The following is a 27,622-nucleotide window of genomic DNA, read 5'->3' on the forward strand; positions in this document are numbered from 1 at the left end:
AGCCCGTTTTAGAACACCCCTATTTTTTTCCAAGAAAATAAAAGGTAATGGTACAAAATCCAGTGTATAGACTTTTTTAACTCTGATTTTGCCCAATTGCTCCTAATAAAACCATTAATTTAGGACTTATCTCGGGAGCGCCCTGTAGTGGTTAAACAAGGCCTGAAGAGATTCTCAAGGCGGTAGAGATTTTCTGACCTAACTACTCCTGACAGACTATTACTCCAAACCATCACTGATCATCAGTAAATTTTACATTTCATTTATGAATCAAAGGAGCAGAGTCTGGAGGAAGAGTGGAAAGACACACAGTACAAATTGCTTGAGGTCTAGTGTAAAGTTTGGAGAGACATGTCATCTGCTGGTGTTGGTCCACTGTGTTTTATTATCAAGTCTAAAGTCAGTACAGTTTTGTTTTCCCAGTTAATTTTACAGCACTTCATGCTTACCTCTGCTGACAACTTTGATAGAGATGCAGATTTCATTTTCCAGCAGGACTTGGCACACTGCTCACACTGTACCAAAAGGACCAATTGGTCCTATATTATTTTCAAATGTTCTGAGACACTGATTTTTGGGTTTTCATAGGCTGTAAGCCATAATCATCATCAATAAAAACGCTTAAAATAGATCACTTTATGTGTAATATGTCTATATAATATGTGTTTCACATTTTGAACTGATTTACTGAAATATATATTATAATATTACGTTATTTCTTTTTTTTATTTTTATTTCAAGAAAATATGAATTTTCTGGGGGAAAAATGCGCTTTTTTTAATGACAATGTTTTTATTTGGAATTTGGGAGAAATGTTAGTAGTTTATAGAATAAAACAACAATGTTCATTTTACTCAAACATATACCTATAAATAAAGCAAAATCAGTGAAACTTATTCAGAAACGGAAGTATATATATATATATATATATATATATATATATATATATATATATATATATATATATATATATATATATATATATATATATATGTGTATGTATGACTCGGCGTTGCTTCCGTGTTTATTATCGGGCGAAACTATTATCGCTCCTCAGTTTCGAGGAGAGGGTTTTTTTTAATCCAACTTAAGCAGACCTCTAATAAAACAACTGCTTTTATAAGACACTTGAGTACATTTTTTTACTGTATAGTACGCAGCAATGTCTAGTTTATGTTTTATATATTTGTAAAAATGTAGATAACTGTGCTCCCCCGTGCGCGGTGGTACAGTCCGGGTAGGCTATGCTTTCGGTTGGGCTCCTGTGTGTTTCTGGGTTTAGTATGAAAGTCAGGCTAAGAGAAGAGATGCTGCTGTTAAATCTTCAGCACAGTTTATTCATATTCACCACTTTTTGCTCACTCCTCATGTGTGGGGTAAGATATTCGGCTTTTGTGGTTAATCAGATTATATTTAGGCTCGTTATATCTGTGTATTAAGAGGTTAACTTGCTGTTAATGAGCTGTTGTTGTGTTTTCCTGCTATCTGTCTGTCTGTCTCTGTTATTTTCAGTGTGCTGAGGAGTGCAGCAGCAGCATGTACCCTCCCAAAGGCCCAACGTAATGCTTTAAACACATAAATAGCTATATAACAGAGGGTGTACTGTTTGTTTATTGTTTGGCCAGCTGTTTTAGCCTGAATTCACCCCACAGAATCTCAGAGGTCCTGATTAGTTAAACACTAAAACTACAGATCTCTGTACTACTGCTAGTTTTTACTACTAGTAACTCTCATTTTAGACATTAGTTCTGATATTTATACTAGTAATAATATCAGATTTAGCTACACATCTATACAACACATTCTGACTAATCACATTATCAGAATCACATGTCTTTAATGTAATGTAATTTTGACTAGTCACACGTTACCATTTATTTGGTTGATTTTGGTTACATGCAATTCTATTTTCTTTATATAGTTAACTTGTTTTACCAGTTACAGATCTATAATTGCTTTTTTTTTTTGAGGAAACTGTAATTCCAGATATATTTTCACTGTAATTGTGACTGGTAAAAACTGTAGTTTTACATTTCATATGTCTTTACCTGATGCTTTTCTATGAATAACCAGATATCTACTATTTCCCTTCTGGGAAAAATCAGTTATTTTTTCTTACTACCTAAAAAACGACTTCTCCCGGAAATCCCAGAAATGGTTATATACATATATCTAGTTATTCATTCATGGGATAAAACACAAATTGAAAATATCTAACATTATATTATAGATTATAAGTGCACATACATAAAATGCACATTATTACTAATACAAACTAACTAAGAGATAGGATAGCACTACAGTGTTGATGTATTACTAATAGAATTACAATAGTGGTCTGAAATTATATACATATATAATTACTGCTAAAAATGTAATTAAGAAAGGTTTAATATCCACTTATGTCTGTGAGCACATGTGACTATTAAGAATTGTCCTGGTATTTTGACTAGTCAGAATGTCCTTATAGATCTGTAGAGCTAATACAATTTTTATTTAAACAAAAATGAATTAGAATTTTTATAGCAGAATCTTAATTAGAACTCATGTTGCTGCCATCACGTTAGACTAAAACAGCTTGCCATCAGCTGGTGTATAAAGTAATTGCTAGTGCTCCGTTAATGTTTTAATCTGTTCTCTGTTTTAATATTTTCCTGCAGGTTTAAAGGTAATGTAACCTGGTACACTGTAAACCTGGATTTACCCCCCAGTGAGAGGTGGACTCATGTGATTAAGGAGAAGAAAGCTGAAGTAAGTGTAATCTGATTGAATACACTGTGATGCTTTACTGTCTGTCTAGCTTCAGTATTTTTCTAAAGCAGGCTGTAAGCTCTCTTCTTTCTTCCTATCGCATCTTATCTTGTCACTGGGGGCAGAAATCTGTGAAAAGAAAATAGCATTCCTCCTTAAACATTTCCTCTGCTGCCAGTGTTTAGTGATGTAGACAAAGATCAGATGATGTGCTCGGGGTGGGAAAAGCTGTTCTGTTTCACAAGTTTTAACATGCAAACAGTTTTTTGTATGTTTATATTTAAATCACTCTTTATTCTAAGATGATTTTGTTGTACAGTGTTCTTTAAAGAAAAAAATCCTGTTTTTTCTATTTAAAAAATCCGTACTATACACGTTTTTCTCCCGAACTTTATGAATAATACAAAATTACCATTTTAATCCATCTGTCCACAGTATAAATCTATTGTAGAAAGCATAAAAGAGTTGTGTTTTTTTTAGTATTTATTGTATAACAAGGAACCAAGTCTTTCTCTGTTTGCCAAATGCAAGGAGTATAAAACGGAAGTTGGTTAAATCAGTTGGTCACTTCCTGAAATTAATAGGAACTTTGTTTTTTTTTGTTTTTTTTTCAGCTGGTTACGATGATACAGGCAATAAAAAGGTTTGCAGGTAACTTTTTCCATGGAAAATTGATTGATGTAGTGGATAAGGAGCTGGTGAGTAGACTGATTCACTATACAGCGCTCTGTGACATGAACTTGATCACATTATTCCAGTATTGAATCAGTATGTTAGTATTTATTGGATTTCTCTGATTTCTTGTGGTAATTTTGCAGCCGTTGATTGTGGACACACTCCCTCCCCCGTTCAGTCAGGAAATTAAAGGAATCGCTGCTGTCTCTGGTATTCCTTTAGGTAAGGTTAGCATACTTATTAATTATCCTTCCATGTGTCTACATCATGTATTTTCTGGAAATAATGCATAATCTTCAATAGTTTTTATTATGTTTTAAAAGAGATTTTAACTTTAAAGAGCCTGCTGGTTAAATGAAGGTGTCTGACTATGAATTTCCAGAGACATTTAGTCCCGAATTTAATTGAGCAGTGTTAAACACAGCTTTTTTGTAATAAAACATAGAACACAACATTTTTGTCAATGTGGACTAGTGGGTCTTAGTTTCTTAGTGGTTAGATTGTGTACCTCCCAGTGCTGGGGTCTTGGGCTCAAGTCCCTATTTGTGTGAAGTTTCCATGTTTCCTCCTGGGATACATTTTCTCCTCCCACAGTCCAAAAACATGAAGATCAGGTCAATTGGATACTCTAAATTGCCCGTGTGTGTGTGTAATTCCTTCAGCTGTACAGTTGTTTCCGGTTAAAAGTGGGTTTCCGCTTCTCACCTGTGTGAGTGTGTATGTAGATGAGTGCTGAGGGTAATTGGTTGTGTGTAAAACTTGATTGTAAAGCATCTGTGGGTTTCTAGAAAGGCGCTATATAAGTGTGACTTCCTTGATCTGCTATTTCTGAATAATGTCCTGCACTGTAGAAACCACAGATGAAACATGATTGGTTGTCTTTCTCTGCTGTTGAGGCATTGATTACTCATGTTTTCAGATCTGAGAGGTTACTGAGAGGAGATCATAGATGGTGGATAGCAAAGTATATAAAAATTTAGAGAATTTATAACAAGGTTCCCGCGGGTCCTTAAAAAAAAATCCAGGTAATTAAGCTCTTAAATTGTCTTAAATATACTGTAAATTTGCAGTAGGTGTTACATTTTCATGTTACATTGTCTGTTTAATGCCAGTTTGAAGGCATATACTAACTTAGCGGCAAGCTAACTATATTACTGAGGAGAGGACTAAGCTTAGTGGAGAGCTAGCTAACATTAGTAGCAAGTTAGCTAACATACTAACGTTAGTGGCGAGTTAGCTTCGTTACCGGGAAGAGCACTAAGGTTAGCAGAGAGCTAGCCAACATTAGCTGAGAGCTAGCTTAAATTACCGGAGAGAGAACTAAGTTTATTAGAAAGTTAGCTAACATTAGCAGCAAGCTAGCTAACACACTAATGTTAGTGGTGAGTTAGCTATGTTATTGGGGAGAGAACTAAGGTTAGCAGAAAACTAACTAACATTAGCGGCGAGCTAGCTAACATTCTAACTTTAACAGCGAGCTAGCTACCATACTAACATTAGCAGCAAGCTAGCTAACATACAAACATTAGCAGCGAGCTAGTGTTGTAGAAAAGAAAATGAAAGGTGGGCTACCCCCACCTCTCGTCCGGGGTACAACTCCCCTGCGTGTTCGTTTGATAGAGAGAGTCAGACAGTGGAGTGAAGTTGAAAGCAAACCAAGTATTTATTACAAACTGAATATTCAGGAGAACTAACACATGAAAGACCGTCTAACAGCCACCCAGCATAAGTTCTGACCCCCCTTCTGATCTGACTCCACGTTTATACCCCAAAATGACGTAAGCCTGTTGATGAGGCGTTGTTAAAATCATCTCATGTTAGCATGCACGTGTTAGTGCTGAAGTTTCACGTGTCTGACTGGACCACTAGTGTTTGACCTTGACTGTGTTCTTCCATCATGGCACATCGTGGCACTATCTGTGTGAGTATGCGTCACCCCCCTCTTGGAAGCAGAGGTTTTAGGGAGGCACTTGCTCATCAAGGCCGCTTTGAACTAAGGCCTCTTCTGTAGCAATTTAGCCCCGTACCAGTCGAATTGATGACCGTTAGTTAGGGTCATGCAGTAAACAAAAAATAGTTCAAGCCTGAGCTACATCTCATATGTTATATGTTAATGTGTTAGTAAATGTATCATGTGGGTTAATTTGTCATATAATAGAGTCTGTGTTAGTCACATGCCATATCAAACAATGTTTTACTATGTGTGTAAAGGATATATTGATTATTGATTAATCTTTTATATAAATGCGTGTAAAATACACTGAGTAATAAAGATGATCAAATACAATGTGAGTATTGGTTATGCATATTGAATACAAGGTTTCACACAATGATTATTGTCATTATCGATACTAAGATAGGTAATCATAATTGAAAGATATTTGTCAATAAACCCAACATATAATAAACCGTTACTCCTCAATTCTCCCTTTTGACGTATCAACCAGATACGTCAACACATCGTAATTCCTCCAAATATGTATATTCACATATGTTCAACACTTGATCAACATGTGCGTGAACAGTTTACTAACAGTGGGAGCGAAAACCTGTTCTGGCAGCCTTCCAACCAATTTGTGACAGGAAAAATTCTCCCACGGTCCCTCTGCCACCAGGCGACCAATAATTCGAACTCTATCAAAGGAGGAAGTGACCTCATTGCCTTAAAGTCATCCCCAAGACTGGTTGGTCTACAGCATTTCCTCTTGCTCTTCCTCACACTCCAGCATAGGCCGATCCCCCCCATTATTGTCTATTGTGTTTTTTGTGGCCTCGTCGGTGTCGATGGTCGGTTCATCTGTAACTCTAACTTTGATCCATCCGACAGGGTCGTTACCATTTACATCCACCCCGACCCCTATGAAAAATGCCGAAGATTTTTCCCCATTAGGATCGGATTGCCACTCTAATGCAATGGTTATTAGATTATTTATCGCACCATTATCCCTTTGTATGTTAAGTTTATTTCATTTCTCCCGCTCACGAGTCGCCCAGCGTTCGCTTGGATCCCAATTGACATGTGTCGACCTAATTACGTGTTCCCACTTGTTACAAGGTCTGGCTTAATAAGCTGCTTGGTCGGTGTTATGGGTGATTCTCATGAAGCTGCAGGGAACCATGTCCATGACAATGTTTTTTTAAAATCAGTACTCAGTTCACAAAAACTCTGATATTGTGTGTAAAGCAAATAGGTAGTACTGTATGGATCAATTGTTCATATAAAATTATTTTTATATAAATTAAATAAAAAATATATGGAAATTCTCATTACTGTTATGTGTCCGTACGCCTTCTTTCTAATTTTAAGTTAAACCATATTAAAATTATTAAGCATATCGAATCAATAAAATAGATTAAAGTCATTTAAAATATCAACATTTATACATAATATAAATATTTTTGGTGTTGAACAAAAAATGTACTTGATTTTAAACAAAATAACTGTGTCCGAACAATTTTTCTCATTACCGTTTCATGATTTTACCCCCCTAAAAAAATTACACTGTGCCTTTAAATTGATCAGCTATCCCATGATGCATTACTTCAGAGACAAGCTTCAAAATGGAGATAAGGTCAGTTGGTCACTATTCTCTCCCTTTGAGAAATCTGTGTTAATATTGCTAAAACTGTCCTCAGTTACACTGTGTATTATCATTACCGTTATGGTTTAATACTCATTACTTTTAAAAATATAAAAATAAATTATTTCATGAATATTATCACAATATAAGGCTTTGACAGCTGGCAAAGTTATAGGTTGTTAGCATATTAGCATTTTAAGTTATTTGTGAAATTAGCTAAGAGCATCTCATTACCGTTTAATTGTGTTCTCATTACCGTTATGGATCTAAAATGTTAATTGTTTTAAATGTTTCACATCTTATCATAACTTTTCTTCATTTTACTATAGTATACCCCTCACCTGTTGTCCACATGAGTTTTTGATCAAACATATTCTAAAATAATTTCCATTAATTAAAAAAATTAAAAGATATTTTACAAATGTTGTATCGGTATTGAGAGTTGCTTAACTATAAATAAATAAATAAAAAAGATCAAAGTAATTGTCAAGGACTGTGCTGTTAAGTTGATGGGATTTGTTGTGGAAATATGAAATTAATCATCAAAAAATGTTTTGAACCGTTGATCTAGCTTCGTCATTTACTGTAAAGGTAATGAGAATTATTCTGGATCATATAAGATTCAAATGATAATAAAATTCTATTTAAAAAAAATATGAAAAAATAAACAATATAGTAAAATGCACATTCTATTTTAGCTTCTCAACTTGAAGAAAAAAAAAAAAAATAATGTTGCAATGAGGTGAAAAACTTTTTTATGTTAATGTGAAGGTCTTCGTGAGAATCACCCTTATGGTTACACTTAAGATTATCATCACGGGACCAACACAAGTATACTGCTTCCCCCTTGGACCCCTGCTTACCACAAGTAACCACGTCGCAGAAGTTCACTGTCCATATGGTCATCTCACCCCAATAATAGTCTAATTCTATTCCTCCCCAGCGCCTGATGCATTTTGAGTTAGGCTGATTGATGGTTGATCGTTTGGTTCTATTAAGCCGTGTGGGCTGGTCTTTAGCTGTTGCGTTTGTCGGGTGTACGGTTGCTGATGTGTTTACAATTGTTCCCTCTACCGTTGTTAGTTGTTCTTGTTTTGAGACAATGGCCAATGTTATTATCATTATACCCATGAGGGCAACGGTTATTATTATCTGGAGCCATATTGGAATAACTAGAGGAAATGCTGGTTCGTTATAGTGTCCGTACTTTGACCTGTCCCACTCCCTTTTTCCGTACCAAGCCATTCTTAAACCATAAATGTGTTTTCCCTCTAAGTTTTCCACTATTTAGTAAACTTGTTATCTATAGCTCTATATGTGTAAGTGTTAAGGTTACAGAGTGTATAATTTTTTTTTTTTTTACAATTTCGTTTTTTCAAGAGTCTTTCGGCCACCTGTAAAGGAAAGCAATGTTCAGTACAACCTGTAAAGAAAAAATAATGTGTTTCCCCCCTAATTTAGCAAATCACAGTTTATAACCCTATATGTGTAAATGTTAAAGTTACAATGCGTGTTGTTCGTTTTTTCTTTCTTCTTGTTTCAGGGTTCTGAAGGTAGGGTTAGGGTTAGACTACCTCAGCCCCACGTGCGAAGAGCTTTATTCTGGCTCTTGATGTCTGCAATATCAGTGAATGAAAAGTATGAGTTGGTGTGTGATAAGACTATGTGTGTTCTTTAATGAGATGTGTTTTAAGGGTCTCTGTATGTAGTGTACTTTGACGCAATCGAAACGTTGCTGAATGAGTTACTCCCTCAATTCCTCTCCTCGGTCACAGCCAGGCTGTGTGCTGTCTGCTGCTGTGCTCTGAGAAACTCTTTTCTCTGCTGTGGCCAGGCCAGGCCCGTGCTGCGGGGGCTCTGCTGCCTCCTTCCTGCTGCGGGCCTCCATCTGAGTCAGACGATTCAGCTGTTGTTTTCACCTCTCCTTCTGGCTCTGTGAGCGATCTCTGTTGTTGCACAGCTGTAGAACCCTCGCCTATCAGTTGATCTGCGTACGTTGTTCTCTCAGTCACCTGGAAAGGCCCAATCCAGCCAGACTTGTTCCCCTTTCGTGCGTAATGGCGGAGGAGCCCTCACTCTGTGTCTGGACTGGTCCACCTTTGCACCACGTACTCCTTCTCCCCCTGTGTAAACAGATCTGAAACGAGACTTTTGTATTCGTTATAATCATGTTTAAGGTTCTCTATTCATTTTGGAAGTCTTTTAAGGGGTCCTCCGTGTCTCCTTCCTGCAAGTTAAAATACATGGTTAAAATACATTTATCACACTTAACTTGAGCTCTAATTTCCCCTTGGAAGTTAATTATTTCATATTAAAATTTTGTCTGTGCACAGATTTCAGCCCAATTTTTGTTTTCTTACCTTCTTCAGTTGTCTTTCAGTTATATTCACTCATGAGTTTTACTGTCAAAAGTGCTTTCATCCGTAACATTTAGTCATTTCTTTAAATCCCTAACTTTTAGGAATTTTCAATTTTAAATTGCAACATTTAATTATCATCACCATTAATTACTGGCTTTTAGCCTCCTTTTGTTCACATTCCTTTTCCTTTTAGTGTAACTGCTCCCCTGTGGCTCTGTTATATCCAAATTAGATCTTACGAACACTACTAATGTTCACCACCCAGTTTACCACTAGACACACACTATTTCTCGTGCATGCACACACTCACAAACTCAAACACTTCAAAAACACAAACACTATAAAGCCAAAGAACACACCTCAACTCTGCAGCATCATTGTACAGACCATATTTTACTGCTTCACAGCCCAAAGCTGCTGCTTTAAATGCACCTGCTGTTAAACCTACCACTGAAAGCTTCTCATATTGTATTGGTAACACTATATAGATAATAGATAAGAAACACTTGGAAATACATCTAAATCATGTTTTTTTTTATATATAGCTCCATGCAAAGTTTTAATGATCAGCTGCTCTATTCTCCCATTCATCTCCACACTGATTGATAGAATATCAGGGCCCAAAGTTTTAAACTCAGCACAAACTACACATAATGTGGCTTCTGTCTCAGGAATGGTTCCATATTGATGTATTGGGCTTTCTTGGGTTACTTTTGCTTGGACTTTAGAATCACCGCTTGTGGCTATATTATTTTACCTGCCACTTTTAATTTTCTGCGGTGTGCTATTTTATTAAGAAATTATGTTTCTGACTTTATTCAGTTCCCAAGATTTTTATAAAGCCTTGATTTCTAGATTTGAATAGAAGTGCTTTAAGAATTGGGAGACGTGGAATGTGATTATTTTTCTCTGTATCAATCGTTACATTACAACCAATAATATTATCAATATTAATAAACACAGATGTTATGCTTTGCTTTGTCCACGTTATTATAGCAAGTAAATCCAAACAATGCTTTTCATTTACTGATCAATATGTATTTATGCATATACAATGCCAAGCAGATTGCTTTTCACAATTATCAACAATACATCTATTTCCTTAAACAATTTATCAAGCCTCACACATTGTTTTTCTTGTTCAAAAAATGGCTTACATGTTGAATAGTGAAAGTTTAATTTTGTGTCTACATTTCATATTTTAAAGTTAGGATTGAGTTTGTCTTAAAAGCTAAAACTTTTACAATATTGCTGAAAGTAATCGCTCATCTGCATAGTGGTTGTTTTAAAACCAAACTTTAAAAGATAAACAAGCTAAAAGTTTGAAAAATGCTCTATATCTATAAAATAATGATTGGTCAAAAAATTTTAGTAATAGTGGTGAGGGATAAAAAGGTAATAGGTTTAAAAAAGATAAAAAGTATAAAATAATTATTGGGCAAATAATGGTGGTAATAATGATCATCTATTTACATATCCCCCTTTTTCTGAAACAGAATTTCTGTTTCAGAGAACTTAACGCAAAATTGCTTCACCCTTTTACTGTCCATTGGGCTGGTCTACCCCGTCCAGGCCTCCACTGACACACACCCCATCACTTCATTCATCCACTCACTCTCCCCCTGGGCTGCGCTTCCCTTCCACGATGTTTTCTCCGTTTTCTGTTAAAATGCATGTGGTGGTCAGATCGAGACTGTGCCTGCCTTAGGTTGTCCCGTTGTAGTACGTTGGGATCTTACCCGTCTTTGGCTAACCAGCCTATCCCACTGAACCACACACAGCGTAGCAGCACAGTTTTATCAACATTCAGTGCTGTAGTGTTCCTGCAGGGCACGGTTAGGGAGCGCAAACCCAGGTATGTCACACCGTCATAAACTCACACACTGGTGTTTACTGTGAAAGTCTGTGCAAGGCACCAAGTACCCATGGTTTATTATTCGTCATTATTGTATACATATTTTATTTATTACCATCATTATCACCTGTTCTCTTCCACGTAATTTAGCTCAAATTATTTGCTTTGATGACACTGCTCTGGACTAGACCCAAAAGAGTGCATGTCAATGAATAATTATTCAGATTTGGCATCTGTACCTTAAAGGTGTACCACAAGGTTAAATTTTGGTCCAGTTTTATCTAATATATATATATATATATATAAATTATAGTGCTGGCTCTGCTTCTCAGATTGTAAACTTTACCATTATGCAGAGGAAACAATTTTATATTGCTTAGCTGATTTTGTTCATGCTACAGCCAGAAAATTATGCATTTGTTTTATAGGTGGCATTATATAAGCATGAAAACTAAATTTATGCTGTTTTCCAGATTTCTTTCTAGTCTAATTTAATACTATACAGAAAGAAAGTAAAGCAAGTTCTTCATTGCAGAAAGTAAAGCGTATTGAAAGCAAAAGAGAAAGCTCAATTTTTTAATATATTTGATTATGTCCCCTTATCAGAAAGATACCCAATTCCCTGTAGCTTGAAATAGATGCAACACTGCGTTACCTTTAAGAAAATAATAATAAAAATAAAAATAAGGTCTTTCCTCACTGTGTTCTGAAATCTACTCTTGCTCTTAAGAGGATCAAAATATCAGCATAGACGGAGATGCATAAAACTTAGATAAAAATTAGATATTACATCTATCCTATATAGATCTCATTCAGCTAGGACTGAACTGAGAACCGTCTGAATAAGAAACGAATAGTAAGATAATTGACTAAATCACCTGATAGAAAAAGCTGTGTTTGGAATGGCTCACTTATTAACTCATTCACTATTCACTATGTAGCACTTTTCTATGTATTGAACTGATTATTTAAGAATCAAACAAGAAACCATGTTCATTTGTCCTGCTCTGAGGACATCTTATACAGCAGTACTTGCATGGCATAGTATATTTTGGAATTTCTAGCATACATCTTCTGCACAATATGATTAGAATATAATGTAATTAATAGTGAACTATATGGGGAAAAATGTACTGCTCAGTTTTTACAAAGCACTGCAAAAATGGCCCATCCAAATTGCTTAGTATTTCTGCAATAGGAAACGATTCCGACACAGCCACACACCTTTATTAGTTTCATTATTAGATTTGCTTATAGAATATAGAGTCAGACATATGTCCCTGTTAGGTTAGGGCCCCCAAGATATAGTCCACTACCCAAAATTAAGCCAATTATTTTCCTCAATTCTGACTCCCCCTTTTCTTTTTTTTTTTTCTTTTTTCTTTTTTTTTTTATTTGTTTTGCTAATCAACCCCATAATCCCTTTATTAAATTCTCTAAATTCTCTAATTATCTATCCAGTCACACACCTCTCTGACATTATTCAACAACTTAATTATTTATATTAACACTTCCCCAACCTTGCTTACATTAAAGTATACTTTACTCATGATTGGGTATTCACATTTTCACATTTTCATTTTAGAACCGTCTGATAACGTATGCATATTATATTATATTATCTCATGTTATAGTTCTATGTCACATCAGTCACTTTCGTAATCGATGTCATCGCACTTTACTCTGTTAATTATTTAATTATTTATGACCATTAGTAACATCTACTGCCCCGCTCCGTTTACAGATAGATCTTTACCTTGTATAGTTAGGTTTTTTATCCTTATATTTTCTTATATATATATATATATATCTACCCATACAAAAGCCTTTTCCCCCTGTTCACCTCTGTCCCCCATTTTCACAGTGTATTACTCTATTTCCCTACTGAACTGATGTTCTATTTTCTATGATATCTCACAAGTGTTAATTCACAAATAACCAACTTCACAGTCGAAAACCAATAGGCTGAACCAACTCCACCTACTTCACCTTGGACTCCTCCCCTGCAGTGGGACTCATCCATTCCTATTTCGTTGACACACAAGAGTTCGTACACTCAACCAATCACACATGAGCCCCGCTCACACACAGTTTCACACACACTCCAACACATACGCACACACTTCTGTCTTACACACACTGTCTAATTCGCTGCCATACACTTTCTCACTGCCACACACACATTCTTACCTCTGCCTCACAAGATACACATTGTCTGTTTCTCTCACAGGAAAACTGGACACGCCCACTTTCACACTCACAGGCACACGTTTAATCCCTGTAACAGACACTCGTAGACCCTTTTCTTTTTCTCTCTGTCAGTCGCACATACACAATCACAAAGTCAGACACACTCAGTCCCTGGAATAAGCACACATACACACGCATACTCTCTCACACTTATTGGCCACAGACTCACTTCACTTATACTTATAGTTTATACTGCTAAGTATACCCCGTTTTATTTGTTTTGTTATTTCTTCCAGCCGAATAAAAATAGAGAAGTAGGTACACGTCTACCCGAACAGGGACAACATCTGTTCTTTTTAACCGAATTAAAATAGAGAAGTAGTGTACAGCGTCTACCCGAGCAGGGACAGCATCTGCTCTTTTTAATCGAATTAAAATAGAGAAGTAGGTACAGCGTCTACCCGAACAGGAACAGCATCTGCTCTTTTCAACCGAATTAAAATAGAGAAGTAGTGTACAGTGTCTACCCGAGCAGGGACAGCATCTGCTCTTTTTAACCGAATTAAAATAGAGAAGTAGTGTACTTCGTCTACCCGAGCAGGGACAGCATCTGCTCTTTTTTAACCGAATTAAAATAGAGGCGAGTAGGTACAGCGTCTACTCTGGCTTGTTTACGAGCGGATCAATCTCGAGGTGAGCCTTACACCTGGCCGTTATCCGAACATCTCGTCAGAAGCCGGGGGGGCACGCCAACTCCCAATCCTTAACCCTTGAGTAGGAACAGCATCTACTCTTTTTACAAACCCTTGAGTAGGAACAGCATCTACTCTTTTTTATAAACCCTTGAGTAGGAACAGCATCTACTCTTTTTTATAAATAGCTTGGTATGCTTCCTGCTCTCCTCCGGACAGCAGCCAGAGCGCCGCTCCACTCAAATTTGAAATAGCCAATATGCAGAATTTGATTAAACAGGCTCTGCTTACCTGGTTTGTTAAGTTCGGCCGTGAGTGGATCAGTGCCGGATGCTGTCCTTCGTCAGACTCGTTCAGAGGCCGGGGTCACCAAATTGTTGTAGAAAAGAAAATGAAAGGTGGGCTACCCCCACCTCTCGTCCGGGGTACAACTCCCCTGCGTGTTCGTTTGATAGAGAGAGTCAGACAGTGGAGTGAAGTTGAAAGCAAACCAAGTATTTATTACAAACTGAATATTCAGGAGAACTAACACATGAAAGACCGTCTAACAGCCACCCAGCATAAGTTCTGACCCCCCTTCTGATCTGACTCCACGTTTATACCCCAAAATGACGTAAGCCTGTTGATGAGGCGTTGTTAAAATCATCTCATGTTAGCATGCACGTGTTAGTGCTGAAGTTTCACGTGTCTGACTGGACCACTAGTGTTTGACCTTGACTGTGTTCTTCCATCATGGCACATCGTGGCACTATCTGTGTGAGTATGCGTCACCCCCCTCTTGGAAGCAGAGGTTTTAGGGAGGCACTTGCTCATCAAGGCCGCTTTGAACTAAGGCCTCTTCTGTAGCAATTTAGCCCCGTACCAGTCGAATTGATGACCGTTAGTTAGGGTCATGCAGTAAACAAAAAATAGTTCAAGCCTGAGCTACATCTCATATGTTATATGTTAATGTGTTAGTAAATGTATCATGTGGGTTAATTTGTCATATAATAGAGTCTGTGTTAGTCACATGCCATATCAAACAATGTTTTACTATGTGTGTAAAGGATATATTGATTATTGATTAATCTTTTATATAAATGCGTGTAAAATACAGTGAGTAATAAAGATGATCAAATACAATGTGAGTATTGGTTATGCATATTGAATACAAGGTTTCACACAATGATTATTGTCATTATCGATACTAAGATAGGTAATCATAATTGAAAGATATTTGTCAATAAACCCAACATATAATAAACCGTTACTCCTCACTAGCTACCAAACTAACTTTAGTGGCAAGTTAGCTAACATGCTAACATAATGCTACATTTGACTACATTTTTGGGTCTTAAATTATATTTATTGAGGTCTTAAAAACGCTAAATTTAGTGGAGAGTTAGCTAACATTAGCAGCGAGCTAGTTAACATACTAATGTTAGTGGCGAGTTAGCTATGTTATTGGGGAGAGAACTAAGGTTAGCAGAAAACTAGCTAACATTAGCGGCGAGCTAGCTAACATACTAACATTAGCAGCAAGCTAGCTAATATACTAACTTTAGTGGCAAGTTAGCTAACATGCTAACATAATGCTACATTTGACTACATTTTGGGTCTTAAATTATATTTATTGAGGTCTTAAAAAGGTCTTAAAAAAACTGACAACTGCTCTGATGCAATGACCCAAAATTCTGAGCTATAATAAAGCACAGGCCACAGTAATAATTTAGGGTTATATGAGGTGTGAAAAACAGAGTAATACTGTCATTGTTTTAGGTGTAGTGTGTAAATACACCTAAATGGTTGCAATAACACGAGCAAGAAAAATAATGCTTTTGGGTTTACACTAGTAAATGTTGTTTGATTTAAAAGCTGTGTAATTTTGAGTACAGATTTTAGAGTTTTTACTAATGCAGGTCTTTTTGTATATTTTTTTTTAGGAGAGGTTGTGCTGTATAATATCTTCTATGAAGTTTTCACCGTGTGCACATCAGTAGTCGCGGAGGATCTAAAAGGTGAGTATATTCAGAAATAGCATTTCCTCTTAATGAGTCATCTTTAACTTCTACATTTATCACTGAATCTGATCACACCTTTATTTCAGGCAATTTATACCATGCTCGGAATATGGACTTTGGATTGTTCATGGGGTATGATTTGTTTGTGTATGTTGTATATTGTAAATGTATTTGTGTTGAGTTTTTTTATTCCCATCATATTCACACCACATTTTATGTGTATGTATCTATGTGTTTTTGTTCTTTATTAAAGGTGGGATATCAAAAATCAAACTTGGACCCTGACGGAAAAGCTTAAACCGCTGGTGGTGAACGTAGACTTTCAGCGGAAGAGCAGAACAGTGTTTAAGTCGACCGGTTTTGCAGGATATGTGGGCGTTCTCACTGGAATTAGACCTGTAAGTGTTTAAGATTTGTAAAAATGAGAATTCTACAGATCATCCAGTTCAGGAAAAAGATGAAGCGTGTGTATTACCTTACAGAAAGAGTTCACACTGACGATGAACGAGCGCTTCGATGTTGATGGAGGATACATAGGTAAGAAATAACTTTTTAAAATTATTATTTTATTTAATTGAGATGGAGATCATCTGAATGGGGAGTGTGAAGTGGAGGACCAGTTTGAAAAACTGGTAATGTTTTACAGTAAGAGTATGTTTGATTAACAGTATTAGTGATGAAATGCCTCATTTATTTATTAATTGATACATAATTTATTATTATTCATTTTTAAAACTAATTTCTCAATTTATTATTATCTACAGCATTCTTAACTCTTTGATTTGCAACACATTCACCCGAATTCATTTTCTACGTAAATTCACGTATAGCTGAGTGTTTTTGTGATACACCTTTACCAATAAATTAATTCAATCAATCAGTATCCAAAGTATTCCCCAATTAACTTGTTTTTAATCATAATAAATCCTTATACTTTTTTTTAATTTAATTTGAACTTTCTTACTTTTTAAATAAAAGCCCTTTTTGTATCACTACTCCTCTAATGCACACATGGGTCAAAAATGACCCGCATTACTTTGTTAATTTGTTAAAATAATGTTAATTCATGTATGGCTGAGTTTTTCTTTAGCACAATTCTTAATTTTTGTTCTCCTTTATTACTTTATGAACAAGTTGTTGTATTTCTACATCATGCTGTTGCGCATTAGAGGGGTAGTGATACCCCTGGTCTCTTTTGACCCATGGTCACTTTTGACCCATGTCAAAAGCCTGGTCACTTTTGACCCATGTTGCACATCAAAGGGTTAAGCATTAATATTTGATCATTTTAATAATGTTTAATAATGTCTTAACTAGTGTCTAATAATTAGTTGAGACATTACTTAATAATGTCACAATTGTGTACTGTAATAAGTACTCTTATTTATGGCCATTGTTATAAAGATTTACAGAAAAAAAAAACATTTAGTGTTTATCTCAAATAACTTTGGATTATTTGGATCTTCAGCAGTAGCTCTTAAAGTAGAGAGAGTAAAGCTAAAAAGTCACTGGAAGATATTTTAAATAGTTTTTTTTTTAATATTGGTATGAATATCAAAAAGTCATGGGCTTCATTTTAAATAATTTTAAACAGTATGTTTAGAACATGACCTGTTTATGAAACTGTTCTTCCTGATCTGAGTGGCTGCAAATCAGATGTTATCTCTAATAACACATTCATATTTCTATTTCTGTGTTTACTAAACCGTGTAATCACAGTTATTAGGCCAGATGGTCAGCAGAGGGAAACCGTATGCTAACAAGCATAACATTATCTGTTAGAACAACATAATTAAAGTGTTTTCAACTGGCCAGATTGTGTGATCAAAACAAAATGTTCTCTTGAACCTGAATTCTATTACAGGTTATTTTAGGCAATTATTATCAAAGTTTGACATTAATCAAAATAGCCCATTTTATTTTAGCAAAACATCTGAATTGATTTATGAAGCTTGTAATGTGTCTTCAGAGCAACTTTAAGTTTAGACAGTGGACTCGGTTGGCACTCTGTTCTTTGCTGACTTACCAGAACAATAACATCAGTTCAACTCTCACAGGCATCCTGGAATGGATTCTTGGTAAGAGGGATGGAATGTGGATGAGCTTCCTCACTCGCAGAGTTCTGGAAAATGCAACCAGGTAGAGTCCGTTTTTTTACTTTTTGTACGTGTTTATACGCGTCACAAATGCCAGACACGGGTGAGACACACACGGATTAGAATCAGACAATTTATTTACAGGGAAAACCAAGCACAGGTGTAGCTAAGGGTCAAACCAGGAAACAATCTTAAACAGCAGGGCTAAGCTAAAACAGTAGTCAGTAAACAAACAGGCAAAGGTCATACACGAAAGGCAGAGAAGATAGGGAGAACGCGAGGTAGAAGAGCTTGAGACTAGATTCAATACCGAGCACAGAGGACAGGAAATGAGGGGTATTTATACAGGGAAGCACAGGTGAGAACAATCAGGCTAATTAGTATGAAGGAGAGTTTGTGAGACGCAGTGGCAAGTGACTGGGAGAGTTCAGGGGAGAGAGCACAGGGGAATTCTGGGGAGTGTAGTTCTGAGTCACTGAATTAGAGTCCATGGCAGTCAGTCAGGAAATGACTGGCCTGATAATACGTTTCATTGTCTTATTTGTGTGCTTGGTGTTGTGAACTGCTTCCTTTGTCAGTATTAAAAATGAATGTTATATGTTAAGGTTTATGTAGAGTAGATTAAACCACAGTTCATTCTCTAAATACACTGAAATTTGAATTGTGACCAGAATTGGTCAAAGTTTTTTTTTTTTTTTTTTAAAGTAGGCACTTTTTCACCATTGTAAAAATTCTTCAAAGAAAAAGCAATTACAAAACTACAATTTTAAAATATTATAATAAATAATGTATATTATTTATTATTTAATACATATTTTATTAAATAATATGATTGGACCAGCAGACTAAGATTCTTTCACTATGACCTGAGGATAGTTAGTTTGAATCCTGGTTTATTGTGCTTGCCATCAGCAGCCGGAGTCCGAGTCTTACTCTCTCTGGGTGGGGAAGGGTTAAAATTAGAAACAAATACATACATAAATAAATATGTATTAAACTCTACACATTTAAAATAAGCACTAAAGCACCAAAAAACAAACAAACAAACAAAAAAAAAACATCCATCCATTTTCTGTAAATTAGCTGAAGGAGTTTGGTATCAGAAATCATATGCTTCTATAAGCTGTTTGAACTCCCACCAGAGACCTACCCACTAAATCAGTGCACAGCAGGATTAGCCAGTAGACTTCGTCTGAGGGAGGGATCTCATTGTTCCAAGTCAGCTGGTGAGATAGATGTAAGCACTTCTATCGCAATTAAGCATGAACTAGCCTGTTTGTGTTTTACCATTTAGCACAAGCTAAGACTTGTGTGGTAAATGCTCAGTATATACATGGAGTGGCCAGCAACAGCTTATTTGCATAAAAGTGACCGAGCCCTTAAACAGCTCATTCTGAAAGGGACTGGAACTGGCAAGAATAGAGAAGAGAGATTTTGTGCAGAAAGATTTTCATGAACATGTTTTGCTGAATATTCTGTGCATCTCTAGTTTATTCTCTTTTTTTATCAGTTATAAAGATGCTCAGACCCAGCTTGCCCTGACCAAACTGCTGGCCCCTGCCTACTTCATCTTAGGTGGAAACCAGACAAATCAGGGTTGTGTGATAACTAGAACCAGGATCAACACACTGGACATCTGGGAGTGAGTTTACATTATTACACTGAAGAATTAAAACAAATAATAATAATTATCCACAGACAGCATTAAAGTACAGCATTTCTAATTAATATAGTTTTACTTGTGTTGAAGGATTGATTTGAGGCTTAACAGGTGGTATGTGCTTGAAACGAACTATGATCACTGGGAACAGCCGTTCTTCCTGGACGATCGGCGAACTCCAGCTATGAAGTGTATGAATAAAACCACACGAGCGGTAAGTGTTGACACTTAAAGAGTACTATGTCAGTGTATTTAAGTTCATTAGGAAGTGTTGCCTAAGGGGATGGCTTGGTAGTGCCCACACCTTAATGATTTGTATAATTAAGGTATTATTTTATGAGTAAGATTGGAATTATTAGAGTTGAAGATATCCACAGTATCATGTGGGTACAGTAAATACATCATAGGAGGCATTACCACTCACAGTGAACAGCACAGTGTAGGATTATGGTCGTAATCTGGCTAGAATTGTCATGACATTTGGCATGTCAGTGATTATAATGCACTGCAAAAACAAAATATTTACAAGGGGAGAAAAACAGAATAAAAAAATAAATAAAAAAATAAATAAAAACAGGTGAATTTGAGGGCAATGGAATTCAAAGGTTAACTTCAAGGCAATAATATTTAGACACGAGATGCTTATTTTGCCTGCAGTATTACTAAAGAGAGATTCTACATAGCACTAAAAAGTGCATTTTTACTGTATATTCATTAGACTTATCAACGTATATAACCGTTGCTTTGGCTAAATAACCTCTAAAGAACTGACATGAAACTGTATATTATACTGTACTAACTATAGAAATATTTGTCTTTAGAATATCAGCTTGCAGACGATATATGATGTTCTTTCAACCAAACCAGTTCTAAACAAGGTGAGAATTATTTTCTCTTTATTCTTTAGAAAAAATCAACCCAGACTAACAAATGTTTAGTTTTTCTTTCTTTTAAAATATACCATTTTTGTTTTAAACAAATGTTTTGTTTTATGTCTATCATTTTATAGCTGACCACCTATACATCACTAATGGAAGTTTCAACTGGTAAACTGGAGTCGTATATCAGGGCCTGTCCGAATCCCTGTACCCCCTGGTGATTCAGACCCCACAACCAAATACACGGCACTGCTGGAGGTGAAAAGCTGCTGCATCACGTTTAAACTGTTCTAATGCAAATTTCATAAACTGTAAACTCTACCTCTAACATAAAATGTCACTGTGGTTAATATTATTAATATTACTGTTATTGTTGCTTTAATATTGTCAATATTTCTCACATATCTGCTGGAACTGTTGTAAAGTGTAAATATTATGTATGTTATGGATGACTGGCATGATCCCTGACTGTATTTTGTAATTATATTAATAAACATTTTTTTAATTAGATTTGAATTAAGAAATCCTTTGCTTTTCCAAACTGAATAGTTGATTCATGCATGTTTCAGGACAGCTGTAGTCAATGTTCAGCTGTTATGTTCCTCTAACAGTGAAATAAAGGAAGTGCTTTTAACCAAAAACCACAATCAAGAAGGAAATCACATGTAATATGTGACATGTCTAATATTGAACGCGTGTATTAAAGAATCATATGATCTGCACTTCTCATTTATGATCTCATTTAATTTAATACGTTTTTTTACTGAGCTTGTGTAACTGACACAGCGTACACACTTCTCCTTTCTTAAGGCCATGTGGAACAGCTGCACTATTTTATTATGCGCTTGAACTTGAGCTTTCTGGGCCTTTTGAACAAAAATCTCGAGGATGAATTTTACTTTTGGGACCTGAATTTGACATCTCTGGCCTGATGCAATTTTTTGTAAAGTATACATATTCTTATTTATTTATTGATTTATTTATTATTTTTTTTTATTTATGGTTTGCAGCAGAGGAATAATAAAATTGCAGATTCTGTATCATTTTTATACGCTTCTGCTTTACTTTTTTTGTTTTTTTTTTTGTTCTGCAGTCTGTTTAGTGAACACTGCTTCACCACATGTTAACGTACCTGACACACATTCTTCACATTGAGTTTTATGTGTGTATCAAATCAGGTATTCTAGTCTGTGCTTTGACCATCTGTGTATGGAAAGTTAACTTTGATATTTTCAGTTTTTTGTTCTTTTAAGAAATTCATTGTTTGATGGAACAATTTGCTCAACAATTAGGACAATATATACATTTTTAAAATAAAGACACTTAAGGTTAAAATATATAGTTTTAAAACCATATTTGTTTGCATTTAAAGATTTTATTTTAAAATATACATATTTATAACCAAATAAGAGATTAGTGTACTTTTAATAGAAACTATAAGAAAGAAAGAAGAAAATTTTGGACTGAGATAAAACAAGCCTGATATCATAAGGACCTTTTTACTAATTGGTTTCATAAAGTCAATTGCTTATTTTAATAATTGATGAAGAACTAATAACATCATTTAATTCATGAAACGTATATCAGTATCATAAAAACCCAACAAGTAGGCATGCCTCAACACTGGAAAGTAATGAAGATTTCACAAATACTGTATGATAAGGAAAAGTATAATACAAAATTATTATTAAATACACTGAAATGAAAAGTCATGGGATAGCAGCAAATTGGTCATATGGGTCATGAATTATGGGAGTTAGAGGGAGGCCTGATAGCGGGTAAAGATGGATGGGAGATTTAGTATTAAACAGTTCTCAATCCATAGTGTCACCTGTGTGTCATATGTAATATGTTTATTAAAGGATTTCCACTCCTCCACACCTCAGAAATCTTAATAGATACAAACGTTTCTGGCAAAGAAATCTACACACATTTCCCACAGCTCAGTGCAGCGTTCTTTAGCTTCTATACACACAAAAAAAAATGTTTATTATATTTGACTAGATTCTCTTGTTGATTGTAACTACTGTTAATTTCACTGCTTCAGAAGAGCCCCAGGTCCAGAACCTCCCAGTTCCAGCAGGGTTTAAGAAGCATGCAGAGCACTGGCTGCTGGAAGATCGTTAGACCACCAGCTGAACTGAACTGGATCTGAAACCTCTAGACTTACAGTAGTGCAAGAGATTTTCCCCAGATCCTGTTTTTAATTATTGAATTCAAAGGAAATTACAATGGAATCTTTTAAAATGCTGCATTTTCTTGTAATTTGGATTGTTCTGGATTTGGACTTGACTAACTCTGTAAGTATTGCTTCTGTTATATAGCTTATTTGTTTCATCATTTTTGGTAGAACTACTTTCAGACAAAATGTTTATATGTTGATTATAGTGTTGATGTATTTTAATTAACAACATAGAAAATATAAAAAAATACAGAAAACCACAAAAATGAGAAGGGGGATTACAAACTTTTGACAAGTGCAGTACACTAGTGCATCTCAAATTGAATATCATTAAAAGTTAATTTATTTCAGTAATTCAGTTAAAAATGTGAAACTCATATATTATATAAATGTATTTACACAGAGTGATCTATTTTAAGAGCCATGTCATCTGCTTGTATTGGTCCACTGTGTTCATATCATATCAAGTCCAAAGTCTGTGCAGTGTTTTCCCTGGAAAATCTTACAGCACATCATGTTTCCCTCTGCTGACAATTATTTTTGAATACGAGGATTTTTATTTTCCAGCAGGACTTAGCACACTGCCCACACTGCTAAGTATCAATTGGTCTTATACAATATTCCCATTTTCTGAGACACTAATTTTGGGGTTTTCATTGGCTGTAATCCTTTACTGGAGAAACTTTAAATAATATATTTTTAAAGAGTTTATTTAATATAATAGCCTATGTTTGTGCTGTATAGGCACCTGATGAGTGTCCTCTGGAGAGAGAGAGGCTCCAGGCTCAGTTAAAGTCTCTGGAGGTTCGAGCTGTGAAGCAGCAGGAGATGATCCAGCGTTTAACGAACCTCTCCATGCAGAAACAGAACCCTGTTAATGAAAGCATCTTCTTCGATCTGGGAGAAAGACAGTATACAGGTAGGAATTTAGGTGATAACATGTTGTTTTTATTGATGATAGCATGTTTAATTTGCTGAACTCTAAAATTGTTCTGTCTCACTCACAGACTGTGCTCAGGTTTTCAGTAATGGAAATAAAGCCAGTGGATTTTACCTGATTAAACCTATGAGTAGTCCAGCACAGATCAGGGTTTACTGTGATATGACGGAGGGGGGTGGATGGACTGTCCTGCAGAGACGTACTGATGGCAGCCAGTCTTTTGACAGGTAAAGACATTTTGCTTTACTGTTTATTTTGTTTGAACATTTTGAAATATACAGTATAATACTATATATTTAGTCCTAATCTATTGGCAGTAGATCTCTACAGAGACTAGGTAAGCTGTGTGTCAGCAATAGGGGTGGGCGATATGGCTCTAAAATAATATCATGATATTTCAGGGTATTTTTGCGATAACGATATACTTGGCGATAAAGGAAAACTAAAATAATTCATTAATTTCAGGAATATAGTATAATAGTGTAACAGAATAATCATAATGTGGCAAAATAAATAATATAGCATAAAATAATATAATGCAGCAAAAAATATTGCTGAATATTTAGTGCATGCATATCGTCGCTGTCCAATGAAAAACACGGATCTCCAAAACAGAAAAAACCTTGTAAACTTCAAACTCAATGTCAATGTCAATGTAAAAAGAGTTTATTTCAGGTAATTTTGAAGAGTGTCTATTGGTCTATGCATTAAGACATTTTGGCACAGTGTAAGGGACAGTGTGTCCAAATTATGTAGTAAACTAAAAGTTTACAAAAATGAAGATAAGTGTTTTTCATAGGACAGCGATGATATAAACTGCTAACTAAAACAATTACACAATAAATACACTTAAAACTTCACAGTAAACAATAGACTACTTTTAAGACAGAACATTCCTATTATCACGATATGGATTTTTAATATCATGATATTTCTGTATCACAGTATATTGTATACGATATAATATTGCCCACCCCTAGTCAGCAATGGGTGCAACTTAGTGTAATGTTAACATAGCCTAGGACTTGGCGTAATCCCTGTCTAGGAAACTGCCCCAAAGTGTCTAATAGTGTACCCAGTAGAACATAGGCATGGTCTTCCTCAGTGAACCCAGTGCTGTTTTGTTGCAGAGACTGGAAGGATTACAAGGTTGGATTTGGTGATCTGAAGTCTGCGAGTGGAGAGTTCTGGATAGGGAATGACAATTTACATTATTTAACTTCTCAAGGTGAGTTTTTCTTATATTTGAGCAAAATTGAACAATATTAGGCCTATCATCATAGTACAATAAATTATGTTATTGCCATTCTAAGGTATTTTTTAATATCTTAAATACAACACAAATAAAATATATCTGCTATTATTAAACACAGTCAATATTTTGGCTCATTATTGGGCTCTGCTTGTTATGTAAATATAACAGGCGATATTGTAATCAGTAAAGGTTATTGAGGTCATGTTCATATATTGTTTAATGTCAGTATCGTTATTAATATGATTGATCTGATGGAGCCACTCGGCCGTGGAGACCCATTCCATGAAGCTCTCTTCACTCTACAGTTCTTGAGCTAATCTGAAGACCACGTGAAGTTTGGAGGTCTGTAGTGATCGACTCTGCAGAATTTTGGTGACTGTGGAGTATTTAATAGTGAGAAAATTTCACAGCTGGACTTGTTGCACAGGTGCTGCATCCTATCACAGTACCACAGTGCTTTTAAACACCTGTGTCCATGGAAATGATTTGAATTTAATGATTTGGATAGGGGAGGATAAATACTTTTGGCAATATAGTTTATATTTACAAATAAATGATGATTGTTTGAAGCTTAACTTTATGAATGTTCTGCAGGTGAGAATATCTTGAGAATCAATTTGGAGGACTTTGAGGGCAGCCATCGCTTTGCTGTGTACGGAAAATTCAAAGTTGACGGTGAAGAGGTAATATTTTATACACTCTAAGCTAAAAGAGTTTTGTATAGCACGAAAAAAAGGGTTTTTTTTTACTTAAAAACATAAAAGAACCATATACAGTAATATGTAAGTTTGGTTAACACATAAAAAGTTGTTTAACAAGGACAAGAACCATTTATGCAAAGCAATATCTTACAATTCTATATGGGACAGGAACTAGTATTGTGTCCCATGACTTTTGGCATATCCCACTGATGCTTAAGAATGATGCATATATATGTATATAAAATATGTGTGTGGTCTCCTGCACTGAAAGTGGATGTGATTTCTGCTACACCTCTGTCCCCATGAACAATTCTAGCCAGACGCAGCCAGTCACAGTCATTACCACCCACTGCACTGTCTACTGTGGGTGGTAATATTAGCCTTCTTATACATTTTCCCAGTACATATGGGACATTGTTGATTAAGGAATATTAAATACCCGCACACCTTCATCATGTCTCACTCACAATATATCACCCTCACAATGTCCCCTGAGTTAACACCTAAGGAACAAGTTACATAATCTTGTCCCATGACTTTTGGCATGTCTGTCTACAACACAATGCAAATAAATGGTTAATACATTGCTGTTTATTATCCTATTTATCAAATGAAGTTTGTAAGATTGTTGTCCTTTTTTCCTCAGAATCATTATCAGCTGCAGATTGGTAGATACACAGGAAATGCAGGAGATGCTCTCTCAGGCAACTACAACCCTGGTGCACAGTCGTGGGCAAGTCACCATGGGATGAAATTCAGCACACGGGATAAAGATAATGACCATTACGATCGCAACTGTGCTCGCGAGGATAAGGCCGGCTGGTGGTTCAACAAGTATGTTCCTCAGATTTGATAGAATATGCAAGACATATTGTATTAGAAGTGGATTTGAACCATACATTTATATACACTTGGTTTATTGACATTATATTTCTATATATTTAATGTATTAATATCAATAACAGTGCAAACAAAAATGCTGAAGCACTGACACACATTTATTGCTTACAAAATCTTAGTCCTACATTTTTTTTAATGCTGTACCTTCATTTTCTTTCCACTAGATGTCACACTGCCAATTTGAATGGGATCTACTATAAGGGTCCGTACAGTGCAGTCACTGATAATGGGATAGTGTGGTACCCATGGCACGGCTGGTGGTACTCCCTCAAGTCTGTGGAGATGAAGATCAGACCAGCTGGCTTTGAACTCAATGAAGACTAACACCATACACTATGCCACTGTCCAATTATGCGTAATTTACATGTGCAATTATATAACAAAGTGTGATTGTTGTGTGTGAAAGGTTTAAGAAATTTTCAGCAGAACTAACAATCATCTTCTAAATACAGATCAATAAATAAATCAAACCTTTATATTGACTTTATTTTTAAGGGTGACCCTCCTTTTTTCAATGCACCCAAGCAGTTACAATAGCATGAATTGAATGATAGAAATAAAAACATAATGCACACACGTGTTACACACTTTACTGTGTGTGTGTGTGTGTGTGTGTGTGTTTGTGTGTTTGTGTGTTTAACCATTATTAATTTCCAAGCATTGTCATGTGTGTGTTTTACAGATATGAAACTCGAAAACCACTTTAACCTTAATAAGAAATGAGAAACAGCATATATATATATATACAGTATAAGATGTGCCAAATGTCATGGGACATGAGGCTAGCTTAATATTAAACTGCACTGACCTATGGGATATGCATGTGGGGTCTCCTGCACTGAATGTGGATCAGTTTGCTTGCTGTTCGCAAGGCAATTCTCATCAGATGCTGCCAGTCCTGATCAT

The 27,622-nt window shown here is 35.6% G+C and overlaps 2 protein-coding genes across 2 annotated transcripts; both read left to right on the forward strand.

Moving 5' to 3' along the window:
* Positions 1–1,228: 1,228 nt before the first annotated feature.
* Positions 1,229–21,246, forward strand: asah1a (N-acylsphingosine amidohydrolase (acid ceramidase) 1a). The gene is made up of 14 exons (XM_007258617.4): positions 1,229–1,376; positions 1,513–1,559; positions 2,661–2,751; positions 3,366–3,449; positions 3,570–3,648; positions 16,027–16,101; positions 16,191–16,236; positions 16,358–16,502; positions 16,587–16,641; positions 18,162–18,243; positions 19,711–19,842; positions 19,951–20,074; positions 20,682–20,738; positions 20,870–21,246. The coding sequence occupies exons 1-14, from the start codon at positions 1,245–1,247 to the stop codon at positions 20,957–20,959; spliced, it is 1,239 nt and encodes a 412-aa protein (XP_007258679.4). The 5' UTR covers positions 1,229–1,244; the 3' UTR covers positions 20,960–21,246.
* An 897-nt stretch (positions 21,247–22,143) lies between these two features.
* On the forward strand, positions 22,144–27,203 carry fgl1 (fibrinogen-like 1). The gene is made up of 7 exons (XM_022684347.2): positions 22,144–23,038; positions 23,665–23,839; positions 23,928–24,087; positions 24,991–25,088; positions 25,710–25,798; positions 26,463–26,650; positions 26,881–27,203. The coding sequence occupies exons 1-7, from the start codon at positions 22,970–22,972 to the stop codon at positions 27,038–27,040; spliced, it is 939 nt and encodes a 312-aa protein (XP_022540068.2). The 5' UTR covers positions 22,144–22,969; the 3' UTR covers positions 27,041–27,203.
* Positions 27,204–27,622: the final 419 nt, after the last annotated feature.

The sequence above is a fragment of the Astyanax mexicanus genome, chromosome 10, assembly GCF_023375975.1.
Source record: "Astyanax mexicanus isolate ESR-SI-001 chromosome 10, AstMex3_surface, whole genome shotgun sequence".
NCBI classification, from domain to species: domain Eukaryota; kingdom Metazoa; phylum Chordata; class Actinopteri; order Characiformes; family Acestrorhamphidae; genus Astyanax; species Astyanax mexicanus.